A 24,624-nucleotide genomic window follows, 5' to 3' on the forward strand; every position below is an offset into this window, starting at 1 on the left:
AGGGAGCTCCCCCTAGTGGTGCCTGTAGATAAAATTGTATGAAGTAACTATGTCTATGCAGGAGATTTGGAGTTTTGATAATGAAAGCACTCACTTTCTGTAAAGATTTATTAGCTTTAATTAATTATCACAATCCGTGTGTTCATCGCTACCATGTATCAGTTTAGGGCCAGGAAGGAACAAAGTACTTAGTCTAACCACTCTGCAGAGATTAGAAGCTCCATTCTAGTTCCTATAAACTACAGTGTTAGTCAGGGAGGGGTCAGATCTATGGATTTTATGATGTGACCTTGCAACTATCAGCAGATGGAATATCATAGCGTGATTTATATTACAAAGTGCAGCAGATACTAAAACTACAGGGAATATACAATATCACTAATAGACTAAACTACAACCTGCTCAGCTCTGCTAAAAAAGCCGCAACGCAGGCGTCTTACCCAGCGGAAAATCCGGCTCTATCCTGAATGCTGTGCAAGGAGACAAAAGCAGGTTACTCCCTGGAGATCCACATGACGTGCACACAATACACAGCACATGACGGTGGATCTGCGCTCCTCAGTAAGGGAACTTAGTGGACAGAAGATTTCCACAAGACTCTGTATCTGAAGCAGCAAAATGTGCAGCGTCAAAACCGCACCAAAAGCTGATGGTGGGAGCGTAGCCTTACAGATCCCGCAAAGTGGATGAGATTTATAGAAGCCTCGTGCCCACTCTGCACTTCTTAGTATTCAGCATAAACTGATCTGCGGTGTGGGTTTGAAATCCGCATCGTGAACTTGTCTTGCGGATACGCCGAGTTTTATGTGCAGTATTTCCCCATAGACTTGCATTAGATGTGGTAAACCATGCACATGCTGCAGAAATGCGATAAAAATGCATTTAACCCGCACAAGTTTTGTCAAAGCAAAATCCCAGGAAGTATCAAATACAAAGCAGCGTAAATGTACAACATATTAAATGCTATCCATTCTTAATTTAAAACGGGACAGACAAAAAAAATTAAAAAAAAAAAACGTGAAAGATGCAATACAAAAAATGCACTCAAGCACACATTGAAAAACCTAATTTACCGAACAGGTGCAAAAATGCTGCAGAAAATCTGCAACATCAGATACTCATTGCGTTTTGTGACCAATCAGGGAGCGGTTTGGACAATAAACCAAAATAAAATACGACGACATATGCCTCAATTCATAACAGTTTTCATCAGAGTTCTGGCAGAAAACTATTTGAAATGTTACATTTTGGCGCAAGTCACAAATGGAAAAAATGTTTCGACTTCGAGCCTTTATGTCAGCTCAGGACAGATGCTTTAACTTTTTGAAGAGTAGGAGAAGCTTATCTGGGAAGGTGGTTGGTCGAGTGTGGTCACAAAATGATCATTTACACCACAAAAGGTGGCCGAAATTATGACAGAAATGGCTGGAGGACATTTATTATGGTGGCACACGGCAGCTGAATGCTGCGACAAATTCATATTACTGCTGCATTCTCTTCATGAGTCTAGAAGTATCGGGATAATAGCATATCCTGGTAAATAATAGGGGATGAATGACAGTATATACAGACATGGCCAAAAGTGTTGGAACCCTTGAAATTGTTGGAGAAAATGAAATATTTATCACAGAAAATTACTGCAATTACACGTTTACTTCATTTGTGTGTACTAGAACCACGCAAAAAAAAAAGAGAAATAAAAGGCAAATTGGACAACATTTTACACAAAATCCCCAAAATGGGTAGCAGAAAATTGTGGGTCAACAACTTTGTTTCAAGCTTGTGATGCTCGTTCACACTCACCTGTGGCAAGTAACAGGTTTGGGCAATATGAAAATGACTCCTGAAACCAGATAAAAAGGGGAGAAGTTGTCTCAATCTTTGCATTGTGCGTCTGTGTGTGGCCCAACTAAGTATGAAGAACAGAAAGAGGGGAAGAGAACTGTCTGAGGACTTAAGAACCAACATTTTTGAAAAATATCAACAATCTCAAGATTACAAGTCCATCTCCAGAGATCTTGATGTTCATTTGACCATGTTCCCATGGCACTGCACTGTAGCTAATCTTCCTGGAAATGGACAGCAGAGAAAAATTAATGGAAGGTTGCAACTCAGGATAGTCTGGACGGTGGATAAGCAGCCCCAATCAAGGTCCAAAGAAATTCACTGCTGACAGACATAAAAAAGCTAAACTGCAGTTTGCTAAGATGTAAGTGAGTAAGCCAAAATCCTTCTAGGAAAGTGTCTTGTGGATAGATGGGACCAAGATGGAGCTTTTTGGTAAAGCACGTCATTCTACTGTTTACTGAGAACAGAATGAGGCCTACAAAGAAAAGAGCACAGTACCTACAGTCAGATAAGGTGGAGGATCAGATGTTTTGGGGTTGTTTTGCTGCCTCTGGCACTGGGAGCCTTGACGGCATGCAAGACATAATAAAATCTTCAGATTATCAAAGGATTTTGGGTGGTAATGTAGTTCCCAGTGTCAGAAAGCTGGGTTGGCTTCCTAAGTCATGGGACTTCTACCAGGATAATGACCCCAAAAATACTTCAAGAAGCCCCCAGAAATGGATGGAAACAAAGCGCTGGAGAGTTCTGAAGTGGCAGCAATGAGTCCAGATCCAAATCCCATTGATCACTGGTGGAGAGATCTTACAATCGCTGTGGAGAGAAGGCGAAATATGAGACCGGGAGCAGATTGTGAGAAGAGTCCAAGATCCTGGCAGAGGAGTAAGAAGCTTGTGGATGGTTATAGGAAGCGATTGATTGCAGTTATTCATTCCAAAGAGCACAGCCAGATATTAAGTTGAGGGTGCCAAACAATTTTGTACAACCTATTTTTGGAGTTTTGTGCAAAATTATGTCCAATTTGCCTTTTTTCCTGTTTTTTGGGGGGGAATGTTCCAATACACACAAAGGTAATAAACCTGTGTATAACAAACAGTTACGTGTGTAACTTCAATAATTTTGGGGGAGAAATACTTCTTTTTCTGGAACAATTTCAAGGGTGCCAACACTTTCAGTCATGACTGTATAACCCCGATATCTGGTGAGTAGGAATTCTCCAAACTGACCCCCTTTCCTAAAGGGGAACCTCCCTATTGTCTGCGCTGGTTGGAGGTAGAAGTGTTGGACTTTCTATCATCTCCCCTTATCGAGTTATCATCAAACATTGTCCAATTATTAGTCCCTCTATTAATCCGATGCCCACTGCAGCCCGACCACTCCAGCGACACCCGTACAAACACGTGACGGGAGCTTCTACGTGCCTGCGCACCACCACTCGGGGGCAGGAGGATTGAGGGTGGGTGCAGCATTACAGCTTCCTCTTATCAGCTGCTGGGGTGCAAGGAAAACTCAAGTTCATTGTCAGGTATTTATCAACAAGGAAAAAGTGCAAAGGTGACACACGACAGCGCAGCCGCAGCAGCGCACCCACTTCATAAACAGCGGCAATAATCCAGCTGGAATGTTATCACCACACACTGATTCAGAAATCACTCATCTGTCACTCTGCCCTACACAGATACCAGCGCCTGGCACCATCACTGGGCACCGAGCCCTGGAAACTGCAAGAGAGTGACACTGGGAAGCAACAATGGAACCATCCATAGATGACAATGCAAACCCTGACAGACAACAATGTAATCTACAAAGGATGGCAGATGACAGCATACCCCACAGATACAAGTCTAAGCCCTGACAGACGACAGCGTACCCCACAGATACAAGTCTAAGCCCCGACAGATGACAGCATACCCCACAGGTACAAGTCTAAGCCCCGACAGATGACAGCATACCCCACAGATACAAGTCTAAGCCCTGACAGATGACAGCATACCACACAGACACAAGTCTAAGCTCTGATAGATGACAGCGTACCCCACAGACACAAGTCTAAGCGCTGATACATGACGGCATACCCCACAGATACAAGTCTAAGCTCTGATAGATGACAGCGTACCCCACAGATACAAGTCTAAGCTCTGATAGATGACAGCGTACCCCACAGATACAAGTCTAAGCCCCGACAGATGACAGCATACCCCACAAATACAAGTCTAAGCTCTGATAGATGACAGTGTACCCCACAGACAGAAGTCTAAGCCCCGACAGATGACAGCGTCCCCCACAGATACAAGTCTAAGCCCCGATAGATGACAGCGTACCATACAGATACAAGTCTAAGCCCCGACAGATGACAGCGTACCCCACAGATACAAGTCTAAGCCCCGATACATGATGGCGTACCCCACAGATAGAAGTCTAAGCCCTGATAGATGACAGCGTACCCCACAGATACAAGTCTAAGCCCTGATAGATGACAGCGTACCCCACAGACAAGTCTAAGCCCCGATAGATGACGGCGTACCCCACAGATACAAGTCTAAGCTCTGATAGATGACAGCGTACCCCACAGATACAAGTCTAAGCCCCGATAGATGACGGCGTACCCCACAGATACAAGTCTAAGCCCTGATAGATGACAGCGTACCCCACAGATACAAGTCTAAGCCCTGATAGATGACAGCGTACCCCACAGACACAAGTCTAAGCCCCGATAGATGACGGCGTACCCCACAGATACAAGTCTAAGCCCCGATAGATGACGGCGTACCCCACAGATACAAGTCTAAGCCCTGGAATGTTATCACCACACACTGATTCAGAAATCACTCATCTGTCACTCTGCCCTACACAGATACCAGCGCCTGGCACCATCACTGGGCACCGAGCCCTGGAAACTGCAAGAGAGTGACACTGGGAAGCAACAATGGAACCATCCATAGATGACAATGCAAACCCTGACAGACAACAATGTAATCTACAAAGGATGGCAGATGACAGCATACCCCACAGATACAAGTCTAAGCCCTGACAGACGACAGCGTACCCCACAGATACAAGTCTAAGCCCCGACAGATGGCAGCATACCCCACAGGTACAAGTCTAAGCCCCGACAGATGACAGCATACCCCACAGATACAAGTCTAAGCCCTGACAGATGACAGCATACCACACAGACACAAGTCTAAGCTCTGATAGATGACAGCGTACCCCACAGACACAAGTCTAAGCGCTGATACAGGACGGCATACCCCACAGATACAAGTCTAAGCCCCGACAGATGACAGCGTACCCCACAGACACAAGTCTAAGCCCCGATACATGACAGCGTACCCCACAGATACAAGTCTAAGCTCTGATAGATGACAGCGTACCCCACAGATACAAGTCTAAGCCCCGACAGATGACAGCGTACCCCACAGATACAAGTCTAAGCCCCGACAGATGACAGCGTACCCCACAGATACAAGTCTAAGCCCCGATAGATGACGGCGTACCCCACAGATACAAGTCTAAGCCCTGATAGATGACAGCGTACCCCACAGATACAAGTCTAAGCCCTGATAGATGACAGCGTACTCCACAGACACAAGTCTAAGCCCCGATAGATGACGGCGTACCCCACAGATACAAGTCTAAGCCCCGATAGATGACGGCGTACCCCACAGATACAAGTCTAAGCCCCGATACATGACAGCGTACCCCACAGATACAAGTCTAAGCTCTGATAGATGACAGCGTACCCCACAGATACAAGTCTAAGCCCCGACAGATGACAGCGTACCCCACAGATACAAGTCTAAGCCCCGACAGATGACAGCGTACCCCACAGATACAAGTCTAAGCCCCGACAGATGACAGCATACCCCACAAATACAAGTCTAAGCTCTGATAGATGACAGTGTACCCCACAGACACAAGTCTAAGCCCCAACAGATGACAGCGTCCCCCACAGATACATGTCTAAGCCCCGATAGATGACAGCTTACCCCACAGATACAAGTCTAAGCCCCGATAGATGACAGCGTACCATACAGATACAAGTCTAAGCCCCGACAGATGACAGCGTACCCCACAGATACAAGTCTAAGCCCCGATACATGACGGCGTACCCCACAGATAGAAGTCTAAGCCCTGATAGATGACAGCGTACCCCACAGATACAAGTCTAAGCTCTGATAGATGACAGCGTACCCCACAGATACAAGTCTAAGCCCCGATAGATGACAGCATACCCCACAGATACAAGTCTAAGCCCCGACAGATGACAGCATACCCCACAGATACAAGTCTAAGCCCTGACAGATGACAGCGTACCCCACAGACACAAGTCTAAGCGCTGATACATGACGGCGTACCCCACAGATACAAGTCTAAGCCCCGACAGATGACAGCGTACCCCACAGATACAAGTCTAAGCCCCGACAGATGACAGCATACCCCACAAATACAAGTCTAAGCTCTGATAGATGACAGTGTACCCCACAGACACAAGTCTAAGCCCCAACAGATGACAGCGTCCCCCACAGATACATGTCTAAGCCCCGATAGATGACAGCTTACCCCACAGATACAAGTCTAAGCCCCGATAGATGACAGCGTACCATACAGATACAAGTCTAAGCCCCGACAGATGACAGCGTACCCCACAGATACAAGTCTAAGCCCCGATACATGACTGCGTACCCCACAGATAGAAGTCTAAGCCCTGATAGATGACAGCGTACCCCACAGATACAAGTCTAAGCTCTGATAGATGACAGCGTACCCCACAGATACAAGTCTAAGCCCCGATAGATGACAGCATACCCCACAGATACAAGTCTAAGCCCCGACAGATGACAGCATACCCCACAGATACAAGTCTAAGCCCTGACAGATGACAGCGTACCCCACAGACACAAGTCTAAGCGCTGATACATGACGGCGTACCCCACAGATACAAGTCTAAGCCCCGACAGATGACAGCGTACCCCACAGACAAGTCTAAGCCCCGATACATGACAGCGTACCCCACAGATACAAGTCTAAGCTCTGATAGATGACAGCGTACCCCACAGATACAAGTCTAAGCTCTGATAGATGACAGCGTACCCCACAGATACAAGTCTAAGCCCCGACAGATGACAGCGTACCCCACAGATACAAGTCTAAGCCCCGACAGATGACAGCGTACCCCACAGATACAAGTCTAAGCCCCGACAGATGACAGCATACCCCACAAATACAAGTCTAAGCTCTGATAGATGACAGTGTACCCCACAGACACAAGTCTAAGCCCCAACAGATGACAGCGTCCCCCACAGATACATGTCTAAGCCCTGATAGATGACAGCTTACCCCACAGATACAAGTCTAAGCCCCGATAGATGACAGCGTACCATACAGATACAAGTCTAAGCCCCGACAGATGACAGCGTACCCCACAGATACAAGTCTAAGCGCTGATACATGACGGCGTACCCCACAGATACAAGTCTAAGCCCCGAAAGATGACAGCGTACCCCACAGACAAGTCTAAGCCCCGATACATGACAGCGTACCCCACAGATACAAGTCTAAGCTCTGATAGATGACAGCGTACCCCACAGATACAAGTCTAAGCTCCGATAGATGACAGCGTACCCCACAGATACAAGTCTAAGCCCCGATAGATGACGGCGTACCCCACAGATACAAGTCTAAGCTCTGATAGATGACAGCGTACCCCACAGATACAAGTCTAAGCCCCGATAGATGACGGCGTACCCCACAGATACAAGTCTAAGCCCCGACAGATGACAGCATACCCCACAAATACAAGTCTAAGCTCTGATAGATGACAGTGTACCCCACAGACACAAGTCTAAGCCCCAACAGATGACAGCGTCCCCCACAGATACATGTCTAAGCCCTGATAGATGACAGCTTACCCCACAGATACAAGTCTAAGCCCCGATAGATGACAGCGTACCATACAGATACAAGTCTAAGCCCCGACAGATGACAGCGTACCCCACAGATACAAGTCTAAGCGCTGATACATGACGGCGTACCCCACAGATACAAGTCTAAGCCCCGAAAGATGACAGCGTACCCCACAGACAAGTCTAAGCCCCGATACATGACAGCGTACCCCACAGATACAAGTCTAAGCTCTGATAGATGACAGCGTACCCCACAGATACAAGTCTAAGCTCCGATAGATGACAGCGTACCCCACAGATACAAGTCTAAGCCCCGATAGATGACGGCGTACCCCACAGATACAAGTCTAAGCTCTGATAGATGACAGCGTACCCCACAGATACAAGTCTAAGCCCCGATAGATGACGGCGTACCCCACAGATACAAGTCTAAGCCCTGATAGATGACAGCGTACCCCACAGATACAAGTCTAAGCCCTGATAGATGACATCGTACCCCACAGACACAAGTCTAAGCCCCGATAGATGACGGCGTACCCCACAGATACAAGTCTAAGCCCTGGAATGTTATCACCACACACTGATTCAGAAATCACTCATCTGTCACTCTGCCCTACACAGATACCAGCGCCTGGCACCATCACTGGGCACCGAGCCCTGGAAACTGCAAGAGAGTGACACTGGGAAGCAACAATGGAACCATCCATAGATGACAATGCAAACCCTGACAGACAACAATGTAATCTACAAAGGATGGCAGATGACAGCATACCCCACAGATACAAGTCTAAGCCCCGACAGATGACAGCATACCCCACAGATACAAGTCTAAGCCCTGACAGATGACAGCGTACCCCACAGACACAAGTCTAAGCGCTGATACATGACGGCGTACCCCACAGATACAAGTCTAAGCCCCGACAGATGACAGCGTACCCCACAGACACAAGTCTAAGCCCCGATAGATGACGGCGTACCCCACAGATACAAGTCTAAGCCCTGATAGATGACAATGTAACCTGCCCTTGATGAGAATCTACTACAGATGTCTATGGAGAATACAATATTTAAGAATATATCGGATCAGATGACAATGTAATCTACAGAAGGTATAACTTGATCAATGTCGATCACCAACTTGAAACTTGTGGGTCTTAATGCAAAATCTTCAACTATCAGAGGTGTTTAATAGTTATAGGGACCGATCCAGAAGCAATTGTAACCCCTGCACCTGATGACAATGTAATATCCCTGACAGATGAAAATTAACATGTCCTCCCCGCATCTAGAGGATACTGAACCCTGATAAAGGACAGTAACATACAGTAGATGTCAATGTCGCTCAGAGATGACAATCTATCCCATCAGACTGTAATGTAACCTAAAATATGAGGCTACAACCCCGATAGATTCCAGTGTAATCCCTGATAAATGACAATGTAGCCCCAGATAAATGACAACCAGCAATACATAATGTAACCTCTGATAACAATATAGATAGATGATAGATGACAAAGTATCTTCTGAGATGACAATGTAAACCCACGACAGATGACAATGTGCCTCCAAGAGACGCAGACAGTCACTTATTTGCGCCCGTCACAAGGTCACCTGCTGTTATGTTTTTCTCTGGTTGCAGCTCTAATGTGGTTTTACGTCACCGCGTGAATGGCCATATGTCTCCAAGTGGCAGCGACATAATGGGAACTTGGCTTTGTTCTCATTGTAATAAATATTCTGAACTTTTGAAAAGCCTTTCTAATGAACACTTCCATTATGGGAAAGCTGAGTGACAATCAATGTAGATGTAGCCATCACAGCGTTTCTGACCCAGCTCGCCATGGCTCATAAGTGGCAAGTCTACCCAGCTATGCACAAAGACCCCTTTGATTTGCTGCACATTTATTTTGTCATTCTGAAGTTTACAAAACTCCAACAAACACAAGACCATAAAAATAAATCATCCACAGAGACTGTAAAGAGACAGGTGTCTATTAATTCAAGAAAAAAAACAACAACCCGGGGTGGGTGCAGACCCACAGAACAAATGGTTTCACTCCTGACACAGGGGCCACAGTCAACTCTATTTACAGAGGAGGTTATCAGAGTTTCCACTTTTCCTCCATGATGCTTTGTACAGGGAGATTCCTGACATAGAACAAGAAGAAAACATTCCCCTACACAAGCTCCGGCGACACATGGAGGGTCCACACAACACAGGGGCCCCAACACGTGTGAGCCCAGCTGCTGTAACGTGAGCATCCCCGCTATGTGCACCGCCAACCCTCATATCTACTCAGTCCTCACTGACCACAAATAGGAGGAAACTATGAGAAGAAAAAGCATCAGCGCTCCATGATAGAACACAAACAATGTATCAGTATTAGGAAGCGTCAATATTTTACACTTCATATAGCGATCTTCTAACCTGAGGAAATCAGTGTAAAAAATACTGATTATTAAAATGGAACATCAGAGCAAACAATAAATGAACAGAACAGCAAAAGTTTAACAGAACAATAACTAATAAAGAAAGGCAAATTCTCTTGTAAAGAGCGGAGTCTTTTATATGGGACGATTTACAGGGGGCTGACATAGGGATCTGGAAGATAGCTGTACTGGCTGAACTACACAGATCAGTGGCTCTGTGGGGTCTCACTTTCTCGCAGGGGTAACCCCAGCTCATTGGGGGTTCTCACAATTGTGGGTGTCACTTCCTCAAGAACAAAGAATCATCTGATAAATGTAAAGCAAACTTTCCCCTCTAATTGAGAGAACGCATCTATTCCTGGGAAAGTTGGGTGACAACCAGTATGGCACAAGAGTGAAGAGTTCCGAGGACTCATGTTAGATATTGATCACTTCTGGTGCTGGAGGTTGCTGGCAGTCAGATTGTGGGGTCACAATGTGCCAGCTGATGGCTGATAATTACCTGTTTCGTCTTTCACCATGACGGCGGCCTCTTCCCAGACGCAGGGTATTCTCTGGCCGGAGCAGGGACAGAGCCTGGAGCCCAGTGATCGCTGCTGCTCTGCGGACTCTGCTCTGCTGCAGCTGCTGGGGACACATGGAGCATTCCACAGCTTGCTGCCTCCACCTAGTGCCGGGCCACTGCTGCCTCCACCTAGTGCTGGGCCACTGCTGCCTCCACCTAGGGCTGGGCCACTGCTGCCTCCACCTAGTGCCGGGCCACTGCTGCCTCCACCTAGTGCCGGGCCACTGCTGCCTCCACCTAGTGCCGGGTCACTGCTGCCTCCACCTAGTGCCGGGCCACTGCTGCCTCCACCTAGTGCCGGGCCACTGCTGCCTCCACCCAGGGCTGGGCCACTGCTGCCTCCACCTAGTGCTGGGCCACTGCTGCCTCCACCTAGGGCTGGGCCACTGCTGCCTCCACCTAGTGCCGGGCCACTGCTGCCTCCACCTAGTGCCGGGTCACTGCTGCCTCCACCTAGTGCCGGGTCACTGCTGCCTCCACCTAGTGCTGGGTCACTGCTGCCTCCACCTAGTGCTGGGTCACTGCTGCCTCCACCTAGTGCTGGGCTACTGCTGCCTCCACCTAGTGCCGGGCCACTGCTGCCTCCACCTAGTGCCGGGCCACTGCTGCCTCCATCTAGGGCCGGGTCACTGCTGCCTCCACCTAGTGCTGGGCCACTGCTGCCTCCACCTAGTGCCGGGCCACTGCTGCCTCCATCTAGGGCCGGGTCACTGCTGCCTCCACCTAGTGCTGGGTCACTGCTGCCTCCACCTAGTGCTGGGCTACTGCTGCCTCCACCTAGGGCTGAGCCACTGCTGTCTCCACTTAGTGCTGGGCCACTGCTGCCTCCACCTAGGGCTGAGCCACTGCTGTCTCCACCTAGTGCTGGGCCACTGCTGCCTCCACCTAGTGCCGGGCCACTGCTGCCTCCACCTAGTGCCGGGCCACTGCTGCCTCCACCTAGTGCCGGGTCACTGCTGCCTCCACCTAGGGCTGGGCCACTGCTGCCTCCACCTAGGGCTGGGCCACTGCTGCCTCCACCTAGTGCCGGGCCACTGCTGCCTCCACCTAGTGCTGGGTCACTGCTGCCTCCACCTAGGGCTGTGCCACTGCTGCCTCCACCTAGTGCTGGGCCACTGCTGCCTCCACCTAGTGCTGGGCCACTGCTGCCTCCACCTAGTGCCGGGCCACTGCTGCCTCCACCTAGTGCTGGGTCACTGCTGCCACACCAGGGGCCAAACTCCAGCCTGCATGTCACACACCTTCCCTGTACACCTGGAGTGGGTGGAGCTCTCAGTTTTAGATTTGGCTTACAAATACTGCAATACAGATACATTGTAACAATCCCGGCAGGAAATCGGCTTGTGCCGCAGCTGCGCTTATCTACAGGGGATTGCCTAGAATGAAACACTGTAACAAAGCAGCTGACTGAGAAGGAAGGTTCCCACAGGTTTCTTGCCTCTGAATTTAGACAAACGTGTTTCTATTAGACTTTTCCTCTGATTGTTCCTCTCCTGGTTTTCGCTACAAATACTGATGATGATAATAATAATCTTTATTTATATAGCAACAACATATTCCGCAGCGCTTTACAGTTTAAGGCTGCCGTCACACTAGCAGTATTTGGTCAGTATTTTACATCAGTATTTGTATCCAAAACCAGGAGTGGGTGATAAATACAGAAGTGGTGCAGATGTTTCTATTATACTTTTCTTCTAATTGTTCCACTCCTGGTTTTGGCTACAAATACTGATGTAAAATACTGACCAAATACTGACAGTGTGACGGCAGCCTAAGGCTATGTGCACACGTTGCAGATTATTTGCGGTTTTCTAGCGTTTTTGCGCTATAAAAACGCTATGAAACCGCAAATAATCTGCATACATTAAGCATCCTATCATTTTTAATGAAATCCGCAATTTCTGTGCACATGATGTGCGTTTTTCCGCATGAAAAACGCATTGCGGACAAATAATGAACCTGCTCATTAATTTTGCGTTTTTATTCCGCGGTTTTCCCACTGTCTAATGCATTGGGAAATGTCCGGAAAAAAACGCGTCAAAACTGCGCAAAAAACGCGCAAAAAAACGCATGCGGATTTCATGCGGAAATCTGCCAGAAATGTCCGGATTTTCACAGGAATTTTCTGCATGAATTCCTGAACGTGTGCACATAGCCTTAGGCCGTCACACTATCAGTATGTGGTCAGCATTTTACATCAGTATTTGTAGCCAAAACCAGGAGTGGGTGATAAACACAACACACAGGGAACATACTGAGGAGCTATTGGACACAAACGGACAATATACTTTTCTTACACAGCGGCCTCTTCTGTCAGTATCAACCCCTTAATTAAAGTATATAGAGAGAGTTAGAATGCACCACTAATTGCACAAACTATCCATTAGAGGCCGCTACATTACGACACAACGAGTACCACCTAGTGAGGAGCAAATAGTGAGGGGCACCTAGTGAGGAGCAAATAGTGAGGGGCACCTAGTGAGGAGCAAATGGTGAGAGGCACCTAGTGAGCGGCACCTAGTGAGGGGCACCCAGTGAGGGGCACCTAGTGAGCAGCAAATAGTGAGGGGCACCTAGTGAGGAGCAAATAGTGAGAGGCACCTAGTGAGCGGCACCTAGTGAGGGGCACCTAGTCAGCGGCACCTAGTGAGGGGCACCCAGTGAGGGGCCCCTAGTGAGCAGCAAATAGTGAGGGGCACCTAGTGAGCGGCACCTAGTGAGGAGCAAATAGTGAGCGGCACCTAGTGAGGGGCACCCAGTGAGGGGCACCCAGTGAGGAGCAAATAGTGAGGGGCAAATAGTGAGGGGCAAATAGTGAGGGGCACCTAGTGAGCGGCACCTAGTGAGGGGCACCTAGTGAGCGGCACCTAGTGAGCGGCACCTAGCGAGGGGCACCTAGCGAGGGGCACCTAGTGAGGGGCACCTAGTGAGGGGCACCTATCGAGCGGCACCTAGCGAGCAGCACCTAGCGAGGGGCACCTAGTCAGCGGCACCTAGTCAGCGGCACCTCGCAAGCAGCACTTCATGAGTAGCAATCTAGCGAGGAGCCCCTTAATTAGAACGCAGTCTTGCACGGCCCTCATATACCTGCAGCGTGAATTTATCAACATATTAAAAGAGCTGCTTGCTGTCAACAAAAGGAGAATCATTATTTGCATCACGGGATAAAATTCCATACCAACCTAGGAATTCTCACAGATGAAGGTTTCCTAACAATGTATCACTGTAATCCAAGCTGTGAGACAGGGCAGAACTTGGATTTGTGCAGCTCACAGAGGATTGTCCAAATCAGCGAGCAATGCTTTTAGGATTTACTTCGAATTTGACAAGAAAGATCATCAAATCATGACCATGAATGAGACTGACACACAGTAATGATAGCAAAGGAGTCAGGACAGAAAAAGAAATGCGAGGTCAGAGAACACAAAGAGGTCGTGGGATTGTAACGACCCAACATGAAAAGCGGAAAGAAATAACTCACATCAAAGATGCCAGTAAAACTGCTAAGATGACATTTCACCAGACAAAATCTGGCTATTTATCAATTATTTTATTAAAGCGGCTCTTCTCAGTAATCTTTATTTTTCTGTATTTTAAATCTGCCATACAGCTCTAGAGACATGGACTTCTACATTTACTGCTAATTTTCATAGTCTTTACTAAAGGGAATTAGGTGAGCATTGGGGGATTATAAAATAGTCTACCTGTACAAATAACCAAATATATATCCTTATCCATAGCAGCAGTATTATAGTAGCCATATTCTTGTACATAAAGGCAGTATTAAGGTATGTTTCCACGGTCAGGAAACGCTGCGGGTTTGATGCTGCGTCCAGATGTTACAGCATAGTGGAGGGGATTTCATGAAATCCCATCTCCACTATGTGTTCGGAGATGCAGGCAGCAGACCCGCGGAAACGGACATGCGACGCGTCTTTAAAGACCGCAGCATGTCTATTTACGATGCGGAGATGCTCCATCCCCGCAGCGTAAATTTCCCATTGACTATAATTAGATGTGTTAAAAAAATATTACTCACGTGCATAATAACTGCGGAAACGCAGCTTAATATGCATGTGAACCAATTTAAATAATCTCTTACCTTGTGACTGCCAGAAGTCCGCGTCCACTGCAGTTCTCACGATGATTGAGCTCACTGCGAGAACTGCCGTGAACGTGAACGCCGGGGTTACCTCCGGTCACTACGCTGGTTCTCCCGATCAGCTGATTGTAAGGACTGCAGTGCAGGTGACCACCGGCAAGTTATCTCCGGAGGTCATCTACAAGCTCTGCTATATCATGTCAGGCATCCAGATGTAGCAGTGTTGGACTTGTCATGGGACACTCGTTATTAAGGACGTCGAAACAGTGAGTATTTGGGTTGGTTTATTATTTTATGGAGGAGATCGAGGGATTCGGGGAATTAGCAAAACAATAAAGATGGGAAAACTGTGCAGTGTTTTATTTCATTACAAGACCTATTCTGGCTGTGTATTTAACCTGTAAGAACTATAGGATTAGTAATGGATAGGCGTCTTGTAGAGACCTCTCCATTACTAAGCTGGGCTTGATGTCACCTTTTACACTACAAAGGTGACATTAACCCCCAAACTATTACCCCACTTACCACCACTACAGGGCAAGTGGGAAGAGCGAGACCAAATGCTGGAATTGGCGCATCTTAGATATGCGCCATATCTGGGGGGCTGTGAGCTGGTGTTTGTAGCTGAGGGGGGCAATATCCATGGTCCCTTCCTTGGCTATTAATATCAGCCCGCAGCAGTCTGTCTAGCCTTTGCTGGTTATTCATTATAAGGTGACCCCACAACATTTTTTGAGGGGTCCTCCTATTTTAATAGCCAGTAAAGGCTAAGTTGGTTTCAACTGTATCTAATGCTGCTTTATATGCACTGAGGATGGATTTCATAAACGGTAAAACAAGCCAATATATTGGGTGTACTGCAGCACAACGCGATCACTATATACAGTTGTGGCCAAAAGTATTAACACCCCTGCAATTCTGTCAGATAATACTCCGTTTCTTCCTGAAAATGATTGCAAACACAAATTCTTTGGTATTATTATCTTCATTTAATTTGTCTTAAATTAAAAAACACAAAAGAGAATGAAGCAAAAAGCAAAACATTGATCATTTCACACAAAACTCCAAAAATGGGCCAGACAAAAGTATTGGCACCCTCAGCCTAATACTTGGTTGCACAACCTTTAGCCAAAATAACTGCGACCAGTCGCTTCCGGTAACCATCAATGAGTTTCTTACAATGCTCTGCTGGAATTTTAGACCATTCTTCTTTGGCAAACTGCTCCAGGTCCCTGATATTTGAAGGGTGCCTTCTCCAAACTGCCATTTTTAGATCTCTCCACAGGTGATCTATGGCAGGGGTCCCCAACTCCAGTCCTCAAGGCCCACCAACATGTCATGTTTTCAGGATTTCCTTAGTCTTGCCCAGGTAATAATTGCATCACCTGTGCAATGCAAAGGAAATCCTGAAAACATGACCTGTTGGTGGGCCTTGAGGACTGGAGTTGGGGACCTCTGATCTATGGGATTCAGGTCTGGACTCATTGCTGGCCACCTTAGAAGTCTCCAGTGCTTTCTCTCAAACCATTTTCTAGTGCTTTTTGAAGTGTGTTTTGGGTCATTGTCCTCCTGGAAGACCCATGACCTCTGAGGGAGACCCAGCTTTCTCACACTGGGCTCTACATTATGCTGCAAAATTTGTTGGTAGTCTTCAGACTTCATAATGCCATGCACACGGTCAAGCAGTCCAGTGCCAGAGGCAGCAAAGCAACCCCAAAACATCAGGGAACCTCCACCATGTTTGACTGTAGGGACCGTGTTCTTTTCTTTGAATGCCTCTTTTTTCTCCTGTAAACTCTATGTTGATGCCTTTGCCCAAAAAGCTCTACTTTTGTCTCATCTGACCAGAGAACATTCTTCCAAAACGTTTTAGGCTTTTTCAGGTAAGTTTTGGCAAACACCAGCCTGGCTTTTTATGTCTCGAGGTAAGAAGCGGGGTCTTCCTGGGTCTCCTAACATTTCATTCAGACGCCGATGGATAGTACGGGTTGACATTGTTGTACCCTCAGACTGCAGGGCAGCTTGAACTTGCTTGGATGTTAGTCGAGGTTCTTTATCCAACATCCGCACAATCTTGCGTTGAAATCTCTTGTCAATTTTTCTTTTCCGTCCACATCTGGGGAGGATTAGCCACAGTGCCATGGGCTTTACACTTCTTGATTACACTGCGCACGGTAGACACAGGAACATTCAGGTCTTCGGAGATGGACTTGCAGCCTTGAGATTGCTCATGCTTCCTCACAATTTGGTTTCTCCAGTCCTCAGTTCTTTGGTCTTCTTGTGTGTACGACATTCAGCATGGAGAAAAGAAAGGACACAGGACAGAGGTTGAGTCAACTTTAATCCATGTCAGCTGGCTGCAAGTGTGATTTAGTTATTGCCAACACCTGTTAGGTGCCACAGGTAAGTTACAGGTGCTGTTAATTACACTAATTAGAGAAGCATCACGTCATTTTTGGACACTGCCAATACTTTTGTCCACCCCCTTTTTATGTTTGATGTGGAATTATATCCAATTTGGCTTTAGGACAATTCATTTTGTGTTTTTTCATTTAAGACAAATTAAATGAAGATAATAATAACAAAGAATTTGTGTTTGCAATCATTTTCAGGAAGAAACTGAGTATTATCTGACAGAATTGCAGGGGTGTCAATACTTTTGGCCACAACTGTAAACAGCACGTTGTCTTGCACTTGTACAATATGTAGGTTCTTGGGAAACACAATTTTCATCTGGTGCAGTGTACAGATCTTCTCTCTGTATCTGGTGCAGTGCACGGATCTTCTCTCTGTATCTGGTGCAGTGCACGGATCTTCTCTCTGTATCTGGTGCAGTGCACAGATCTTCTCTCTGTATCTGGTGCAGTGCACAGATCTTCTCTCTGTATCTGGTGCAGTGCACAGATCTTCTCTCTGTATCTGGTGCAGTGCACAGATCTTCTCTCTGTATCTGGTGCAGTGCACAGATCTTCTCTCTGTATCTGGTGCAGTGCACAGATCTTCTCTCTGTATCTGGTGCAGTGCACAGATCTTCTCTCTGTATCTGGTGCAGTGCACAGATCTTCTCTCTGTATCTGGTGCAGTGCACAGATCTTCTCTCTGTATCTGGTGCAGTGCACAGATCTTCTCTCTGTATCTGGTGCAGTGCACAGATCTTCTCTCTGTATCTGGTGCAGTGCACAGATCTTCTCTCTGTATCTGGTGCAGTGCACAGATCTTCTCTCTGTATCTGGTGCAGTGCACAGATCTTCTCTCTGTATCTGGTGCAGTGCACAGATCTTCTCTCTGTATCTGGTGCAGTGCACAGATCTTCTCTCTGTATCTGGTGCAGTGCACAGATCTTCTCTCTGTATCTGGTGCAGTGCACAGATCTTCTCTCTGTATCTGGTGCAGTGCACAGATCTTCTCTCTGTATCTGGTGCAGTGCACAGATCTTCTCTCTGTATCTGGTGCAGTGCACAGATCTTCTCTCTGTATCTGGTGCAGTGCACAGATCTTCTCTCTGTATCTGGTGCAGTGCACAGATCTTCTCTCTGTATCTGGTGCAGTGCACAGATCTTCTCTCTGTATCTGGTGCAGTGCACAGATCTTCTCTCTGTATCTGGTGCAGTGCACAGATCTTCTCTCTGTATCTGGTGCAGTGCACAGATCTTCTCTCTGTATCTGGTGCAGTGCACAGATCTTCTCTCTGTATCTGGTGCAGTGCACAGATCTTCTCTCTGTATCTGGTGCAGTGCACAGATCTTCTCTCTGTATCTGGTGCAGTGCACAGATCTTCTCTCTGTATCTGGTGCAGTGCACAGATCTTCTCTCTGTATCTGGTGCAGTGCACAGATCTTCTCTCTGTATCTGGTGCAGTGCACAGATCTTCTCTCTGTATCTGGTGCAGTGCACAGATCTTCTCTCTGTATCTGGTGCAGTGCACAGATCTTCTCTCTGTATCTGGTGCAGTGCACAGATCTTCTCTCTGTATCTGGTGCAGTGCACAGATCTTCTCTCTGTATCTGGTGCAGTGCACAGATCTTCTCTCTGTATCTGGTGCAGTGCACAGATCTTCTCTCTGTATCTGGTGCAGTGCACAGATCTTCTCTCTGTATCTGGTGCAGTGCACAGATCTTCTCTCTGTATCTGGTGCAGTGCACATATCTCTCTGTATCTGGTGCAGTGCACAGATTTCTCTGTATCTGGTGCAGTGCACAGATCTCTCTGTATCTGGTGCAGTGCATAGATCTCTCTTTATCTGGTGCAGTGCACAGATCTCTCTGTATCTGGTGCAGTGCACAGATCTCCTCTCTGTATCTGGTTCAGTGCACAGATCTCCTCTCTGTATCTGGTGCAGTGCACAGATCTTGTCTTTGTATCTGGTGCAGTGCACGGATCTTCTCTCTGTATCTGGTGCAGTGCATGGATCTTCTCCCTGTATCTGGTGCAGTGCACAGATCTCTCTGTATCTGGTGCAGTGCACATATCTCTCTGTATCTGGTGCAGTGCACAGATTTCTCTGTATCTGGTGCAGTGTACGGATCTTCTCTCTGTATCTGGTGCAGTGCACAGATCTCCTCACTGTATCTGGTGCAGTTTACAGATCTCTCTGTATCTGGTGCAGTGCACAGATCTCCTCACTGTATCTGGTGCAGTGCACAGATCTCCTCTCTGTATCTGGTTCAGTGCACAGATCTCTCTGTATCTGGTGCAGTGCATGGATCTCCTCTCTGTATCTGGTGCAGTGCACAGATCTCTCTGTATCTGGTGCAGTGCACAGATCTCCTCTCTGTATCTGGTGCAGTGCATAGATCTCTCTGTATCTGGTGCAGTGCATAGATCTCTCTGTATCTGGTGCAGTGCATAGATCTCTCTTTATCTGGTGCAGTGCACAGATCTCTCTTTATCTGGTGCAGTGCACAGATCTCTTTGTATCTGGTGCAGTGCACAGATCTCTTTGTATCTGGTGCAGTGCACAGATCTCTCTGTATCTGGTGCAGTGCACAGATCTCTCTGTATCTGGTGCAGTGCACAGATCTCCTCTCTGTATCTGGTGCAGTGCATAGATCTCTCTGTATCTGGTGCAGTGCATAGATCTCTCTGTATCTGGTGCAGTGCATAGATCTCTCTTTATCTGGTGCAGTGCATAGATCTCTCTTTATCTGGTGCAGTGCACAGATCTCTTTGTATCTGGTGCAGTGCACAGATCTCTTTGTATCTGGTGCAGTGCACAGATCTCTCTGTATCTGGTGCAGTGCATGGATCTCCTCTCTGTATCTGGTGCAGTGCACAGATCTCTCTGTATCTGGTGCAGTGCATGGATCTCCTCTCTGTATCTGGTGCAGTGCACAGATCTCTCTGTATCTGGTGCAGTGCACAGATCTCCTCTCTGTATCTGGTGCAGTGCATAGATCTCTCTGTATCTGGTGCAGTGCATAGATCTCTCTTTATCTGGTGCAGTGCACAGATCTCTCTGTATCTGGTGCAGTGCACATCTCCGAGGTGTCGCACCGGTTGCGCCGTGTCCTCGCTGCCGGCAGCTGGAGGCGCTCTGTGTTTGGATCTATTTTTAGTGAGACTGTGATTCAGGCTAATAATAGATGATTCTGCAGTTGTGCACGGAGAAGATTTGCGCATCCACAGCTGCAGGATGCAACGCCCAGTGCCCTGAATAGGAGGCTGGAGCCGTACAGGGGCTGGTGACTGTCAATGGGGCCGGGGATAGTAATGGCGGATTACCAGCACCCTCTCCATGTAACACAGCACTGCAATGTGGCGTCATACAGATATTACAGATATCTGACCCACTTCTGTCCAATCTTACAGACAATGACACTGCTCTGCCATTTACACCATTAGATGTTCTTATCACCATAAAATAAAACCTCCCGCGGTTTGTACTGAGCGGCGCAGACCCTCGTCTACATGAAGATTACAGCACCAAGAAGAAGTGCTGGAATAGCAGCAATCACCGGATGGAGCCGTCACTCATCTGTAAATCCAGAGCAACAATAAGGCCGGCGTCACACTAGGCGTATGAAAATACGGTCCGTTTTTTACAGCCGTAATATGCAGAAATGTTCCCAAAATAGTGATCCGTATGTCATCCGTAGGCAGGGTGTGTCAGCGTATTTTGCGCAGGTCATCCTCCGTATGTAATCCGTATGGCATCCGTACAGCGAGATTTTCTCGCAGGCTTGCAAAACGGACATACGGATATACAATGGATCCATGGGCTCAAATATTCGTTAAAACATATATACTGGATATATATATATATATATATCTATCTATCTATATCTATATCTATAGATATAGATATATATACACACACACACAGTCATGGCCAAAAGTATTGACACCCCTGCAATTCTGTCAGATAATACTCATTTTCTTCCTGAAAATGATTGCAAACACAAATTCTTTGGTATTATTATCTTCATTTAATTTGTCTTAAATGAAAAAAACACAAAGAATTGTCCTAAAGCCAAATTGGATATAATTCCACACCAAACATAAAAAAGGGGGTGGACAAAAGTATTGGCACTGTTCGAAAAATCATGTGATGCTTCTGTAATTAGTGTAATTAACAGCACCTGTAACTTACCTGTGGCACCTAACAGGTGTTGGCAATAACTAAATCACACTTGCAGCCAGTTGACATGGATTAAAGTTGACTCAACCTCTGTCCTGTGTCCTTGTGTGTACCACATTGAGCATGAAGAAAAGAAAGAAGACCAAAGAACTGTCTGAGGACTGGAGAAACCAAATTGTGAGGAAGCATGAGCAATCTCAAGGCTACAAGTCCATCTCCAAAGACCTGAATGTTCCTGTGTCTACCGTGCGCAGTGTCATCAAGAAGTGTAAAACCCATGGCTCTGTGGCTAACCTCCTTAGATGTGGATGGAAAAGAAAAATTGACAAGAGATTTCAACGCAAGATTGTGCGGATGTTGGATAAAGAACCTCGACTAACATCCAAACAAGTTCAAGCTGCCCTGCAGTCCGAGGGTACAACAGTGTCAACCCGTACTATCCGTCGGCGTCTGAATGAAAAGGGACTGTATGGTAGGAGACCCAGTAAGACCCCACTTCTTACCCCGAGACATAAAAAAGCCAGGCTGGAGTTTGCCAAAACTTACCTGAAAAAGTAGAGCTTTTTGGGCAAAGGCATCAACATAGAGTTTACAGGAGAGAAAAAAGAGGCATTTAAAGAAAAGAACAAGGTCCCTACAGTCAAACATGGCGGAGGTTCCCTGATGTTTTGGGGTTGCTTTGCTGCCTCTGGCACTGGACTGCTTGACCGTGTGCATGGCATTATGAAGTCTGAAGACTACCAACAAATTTTGCAGCATAATATAGGGCCCAGTGTGAGAAAGCTGGGTCTCCCTCAGAGGTCATGGGTCTTCCAGCAGGACAATGACCCAAAACACACTTCAAAAAGCACTAGAAAATGGTTTGAGAGAAAGCACTGGAGACTTCTGAGGTGGCAGCAATGAGTCCAGACCTGAATCCCATAGATCACCTGTGGAGAGATCTAAAAATGGCAGTTTGCAGAAGGCACCCTTCAAATATCAGGGACCTGGAGCAGTTTGCCATAGAAAAATGGTCTAAAATTCCAGCAGAGCATTGTAAGAAACTCATTGATGGTTACCGGAAGTGGTTGGTCGCAGTTATTTTGGCTAAAGGTTGTGCAACCAAGTATTAGGATGAGGGTGCCAATACTTTTGTCTGGCCCATTTTTGGAGTTTTGTGTGAAATGATCAATGTTTTCCTTTTTGCTTCATTCTCTTTTGTTTTGTTTTCATTTAAGACAAATTAAATGAAGATAATAACACCTAATAATTTGTGTCTGCAATCATTTTCAGGAAGAAAATGAGTATTATCTGACAGAATTGCAGGGGTGTCAATACTTTTGGCCATGACAGAGATATATATATATATATATATATAAAATCAGTGAGACACATATGTATATATGAGCGTGAGAAAATATTCCCACGTTCGAGTTCATCTGAGGTTATGCCAGCAGGGAACGCAGCACCGCAAGTCTAGGTAGCTACATTCCCCTGCTTTCCATTTATTCCCCACGTTTTTACAGGCAGGGGCGGCTGCATTTGCAGAGCTTCTGCTTGTAAAATGATTTAACCCCTTCAGATGGATTTACAGCGTGGGACAAGACTGAACGACGGAAGGTATGGGATATTGTTGTTTTTTTAGTTTAACTTTGTTTCAGGTGACAAGGGTCTTCAATTGGATTGAGAGTATAATAAACTATTACAACTCCCTGTGTCTTTATTTCATTAACCCCTTCCCGACCTTTGACGCCACGTAGGCGTCATGAAAGTCGGTGCCAATCCGACCCATGACGCCTATGCGGCGTCATGGAAAGATCGCGTCCCTGCAGATCGGGTGAAAGGGTTAACTCCCATTTCACCCGATCTGCAGGGACAGGGGGAGTGGTAGTTTAGCCCAGGGGGGGTGGCTTCACCCCCTCGTGGCTACGATCGCTCTGATTGGCTGTTGAAAGTGAAACTGCCAATCAGAGCGATTTGTAATATTTCACCCATTATAACGGGTGAAATATTACAATCCAGCCATGGCCGATGCTGAAATATCATCGGCCATGGCTGGAAATACTAGTGTGCCCCCACCCCACCCCTCCGATCGCCCCCCCACCCCCCCGATCTGGCCGGTACACTGCTCCGGCTCCCCTCCGCCCTGTGCTCCGCTCCCCCCCGTGCTCGTGTCCGCTCCCCCCGTGCTCCAATCACCCCCCCGTGCTCCAATCACCCCCCCTGCACTCCGATCCACCCCCCCCCCGTGCTCCGTTCCACCCCCCCGTGCTCCATTCCAGCCCCCCCGTGCTCCGTTCCACGCCCCCCGCGCTCCGTTCCACCCCTCCCGCGCTCCGATTCCCCCCCCCGTGCTCCGATCCCCCCCCCCGTGCTCCGATCCCCCCCCCCCCCGTGGTCCCCCCCCACCCTATCATACTTACCGATCCAGCCGTGGTCCCGTCCGTCTTCTCCCGGGCGCCGCCATCTTCCAAAATGGCGGGCGCATGTGCAGTGCGCCCGCCGAATCTGCCGGCCGGCAGATTCGTTCCAAAGTGCATTTTGATCACTGAGATATAATCTATCTCAGTGATCAAAATAAAAAAAATAATAAATGACCCCCCCCCTTTGTCACCCCCATAGGTAGGGACAATAAAAAAATAAAGAAATTTTTTTTTTTCCACTAATGTTAGAATAGGGTTAGGGTTAGGGGTAGGGTTAGGGTTAGGGTTAGGGGTAGGGTTAGGGTTAGGGTTAGGGGTAGGGGTAGGGTTAGGGGTAGGGGTAGGGTTAGGGGTAGGGTTAGGGTTAGGGCTAGGGTTAGGGGTAGGGTTAGGGGTAGGGTTAGGGTTAGGAATGTGCACACGTATTCTGGTCCTCTGCGGATTTTTCCGCTGCGGATTTGATAAATCCGCAGTGCTAAACCGCTGCGGATTTATGGCGGATTTACCGCGTTTTTTTCTGCGCATTTCACTGCGGTTTTACAATTGCGATTTTCTATTGGAGCAGTTGTAAAACCGCTGCGGAATCCGCACAAAGAAGTGACATGCTGCGGAATGTAAACCGCTGCGTTTCCGTGCAGTTTTTCCGCAGCATGTGTACAGCGATTTTTGTTTCCCATAGGTTTACATTGAACTGTACACTCATGGGAAACTGCTGCGGATCCGCAGCGTTTTCCGCAGCGTGTGCACATACCTTTAGAATTAGGCTATGTGCACACGGTGCGGATTTGGCTGCG

General features: G+C 47.3%; 1 protein-coding gene across 11 annotated transcripts in view; it reads right to left on the bottom strand.

The window, feature by feature from the left end:
* The window catches only part of ABLIM1 (actin binding LIM protein 1), a 330,044-nt gene that overhangs the window by 225,541 nt on the left and 79,879 nt on the right, over positions 1 to 24,624 (bottom strand). For 3 of the 11 annotated variants that reach the window (XM_069754375.1, XM_069754373.1, XM_069754370.1), the window contains exon 1: positions 10,687 to 10,938. The exons of 2 other annotated variants lie outside the window; for them this stretch is intronic. In XM_069754375.1, the coding sequence (XP_069610476.1) occupies positions 10,687 to 10,705 (19 nt within the window). In that variant the 5' untranslated portion in view covers positions 10,706 to 10,938. Of the gene's footprint in view, positions 1 to 10,686; positions 10,947 to 24,624 lie in introns of those variants that run through there. 6 more of the 11 variants (XM_069754368.1, XM_069754364.1, XM_069754374.1 and 3 more) reach the window with 4 other exon arrangements.

This window comes from Ranitomeya imitator, chromosome 2 (genome assembly GCF_032444005.1).
Source record: "Ranitomeya imitator isolate aRanImi1 chromosome 2, aRanImi1.pri, whole genome shotgun sequence".
Lineage (NCBI taxonomy): Eukaryota > Metazoa > Chordata > Amphibia > Anura > Dendrobatidae > Ranitomeya > Ranitomeya imitator.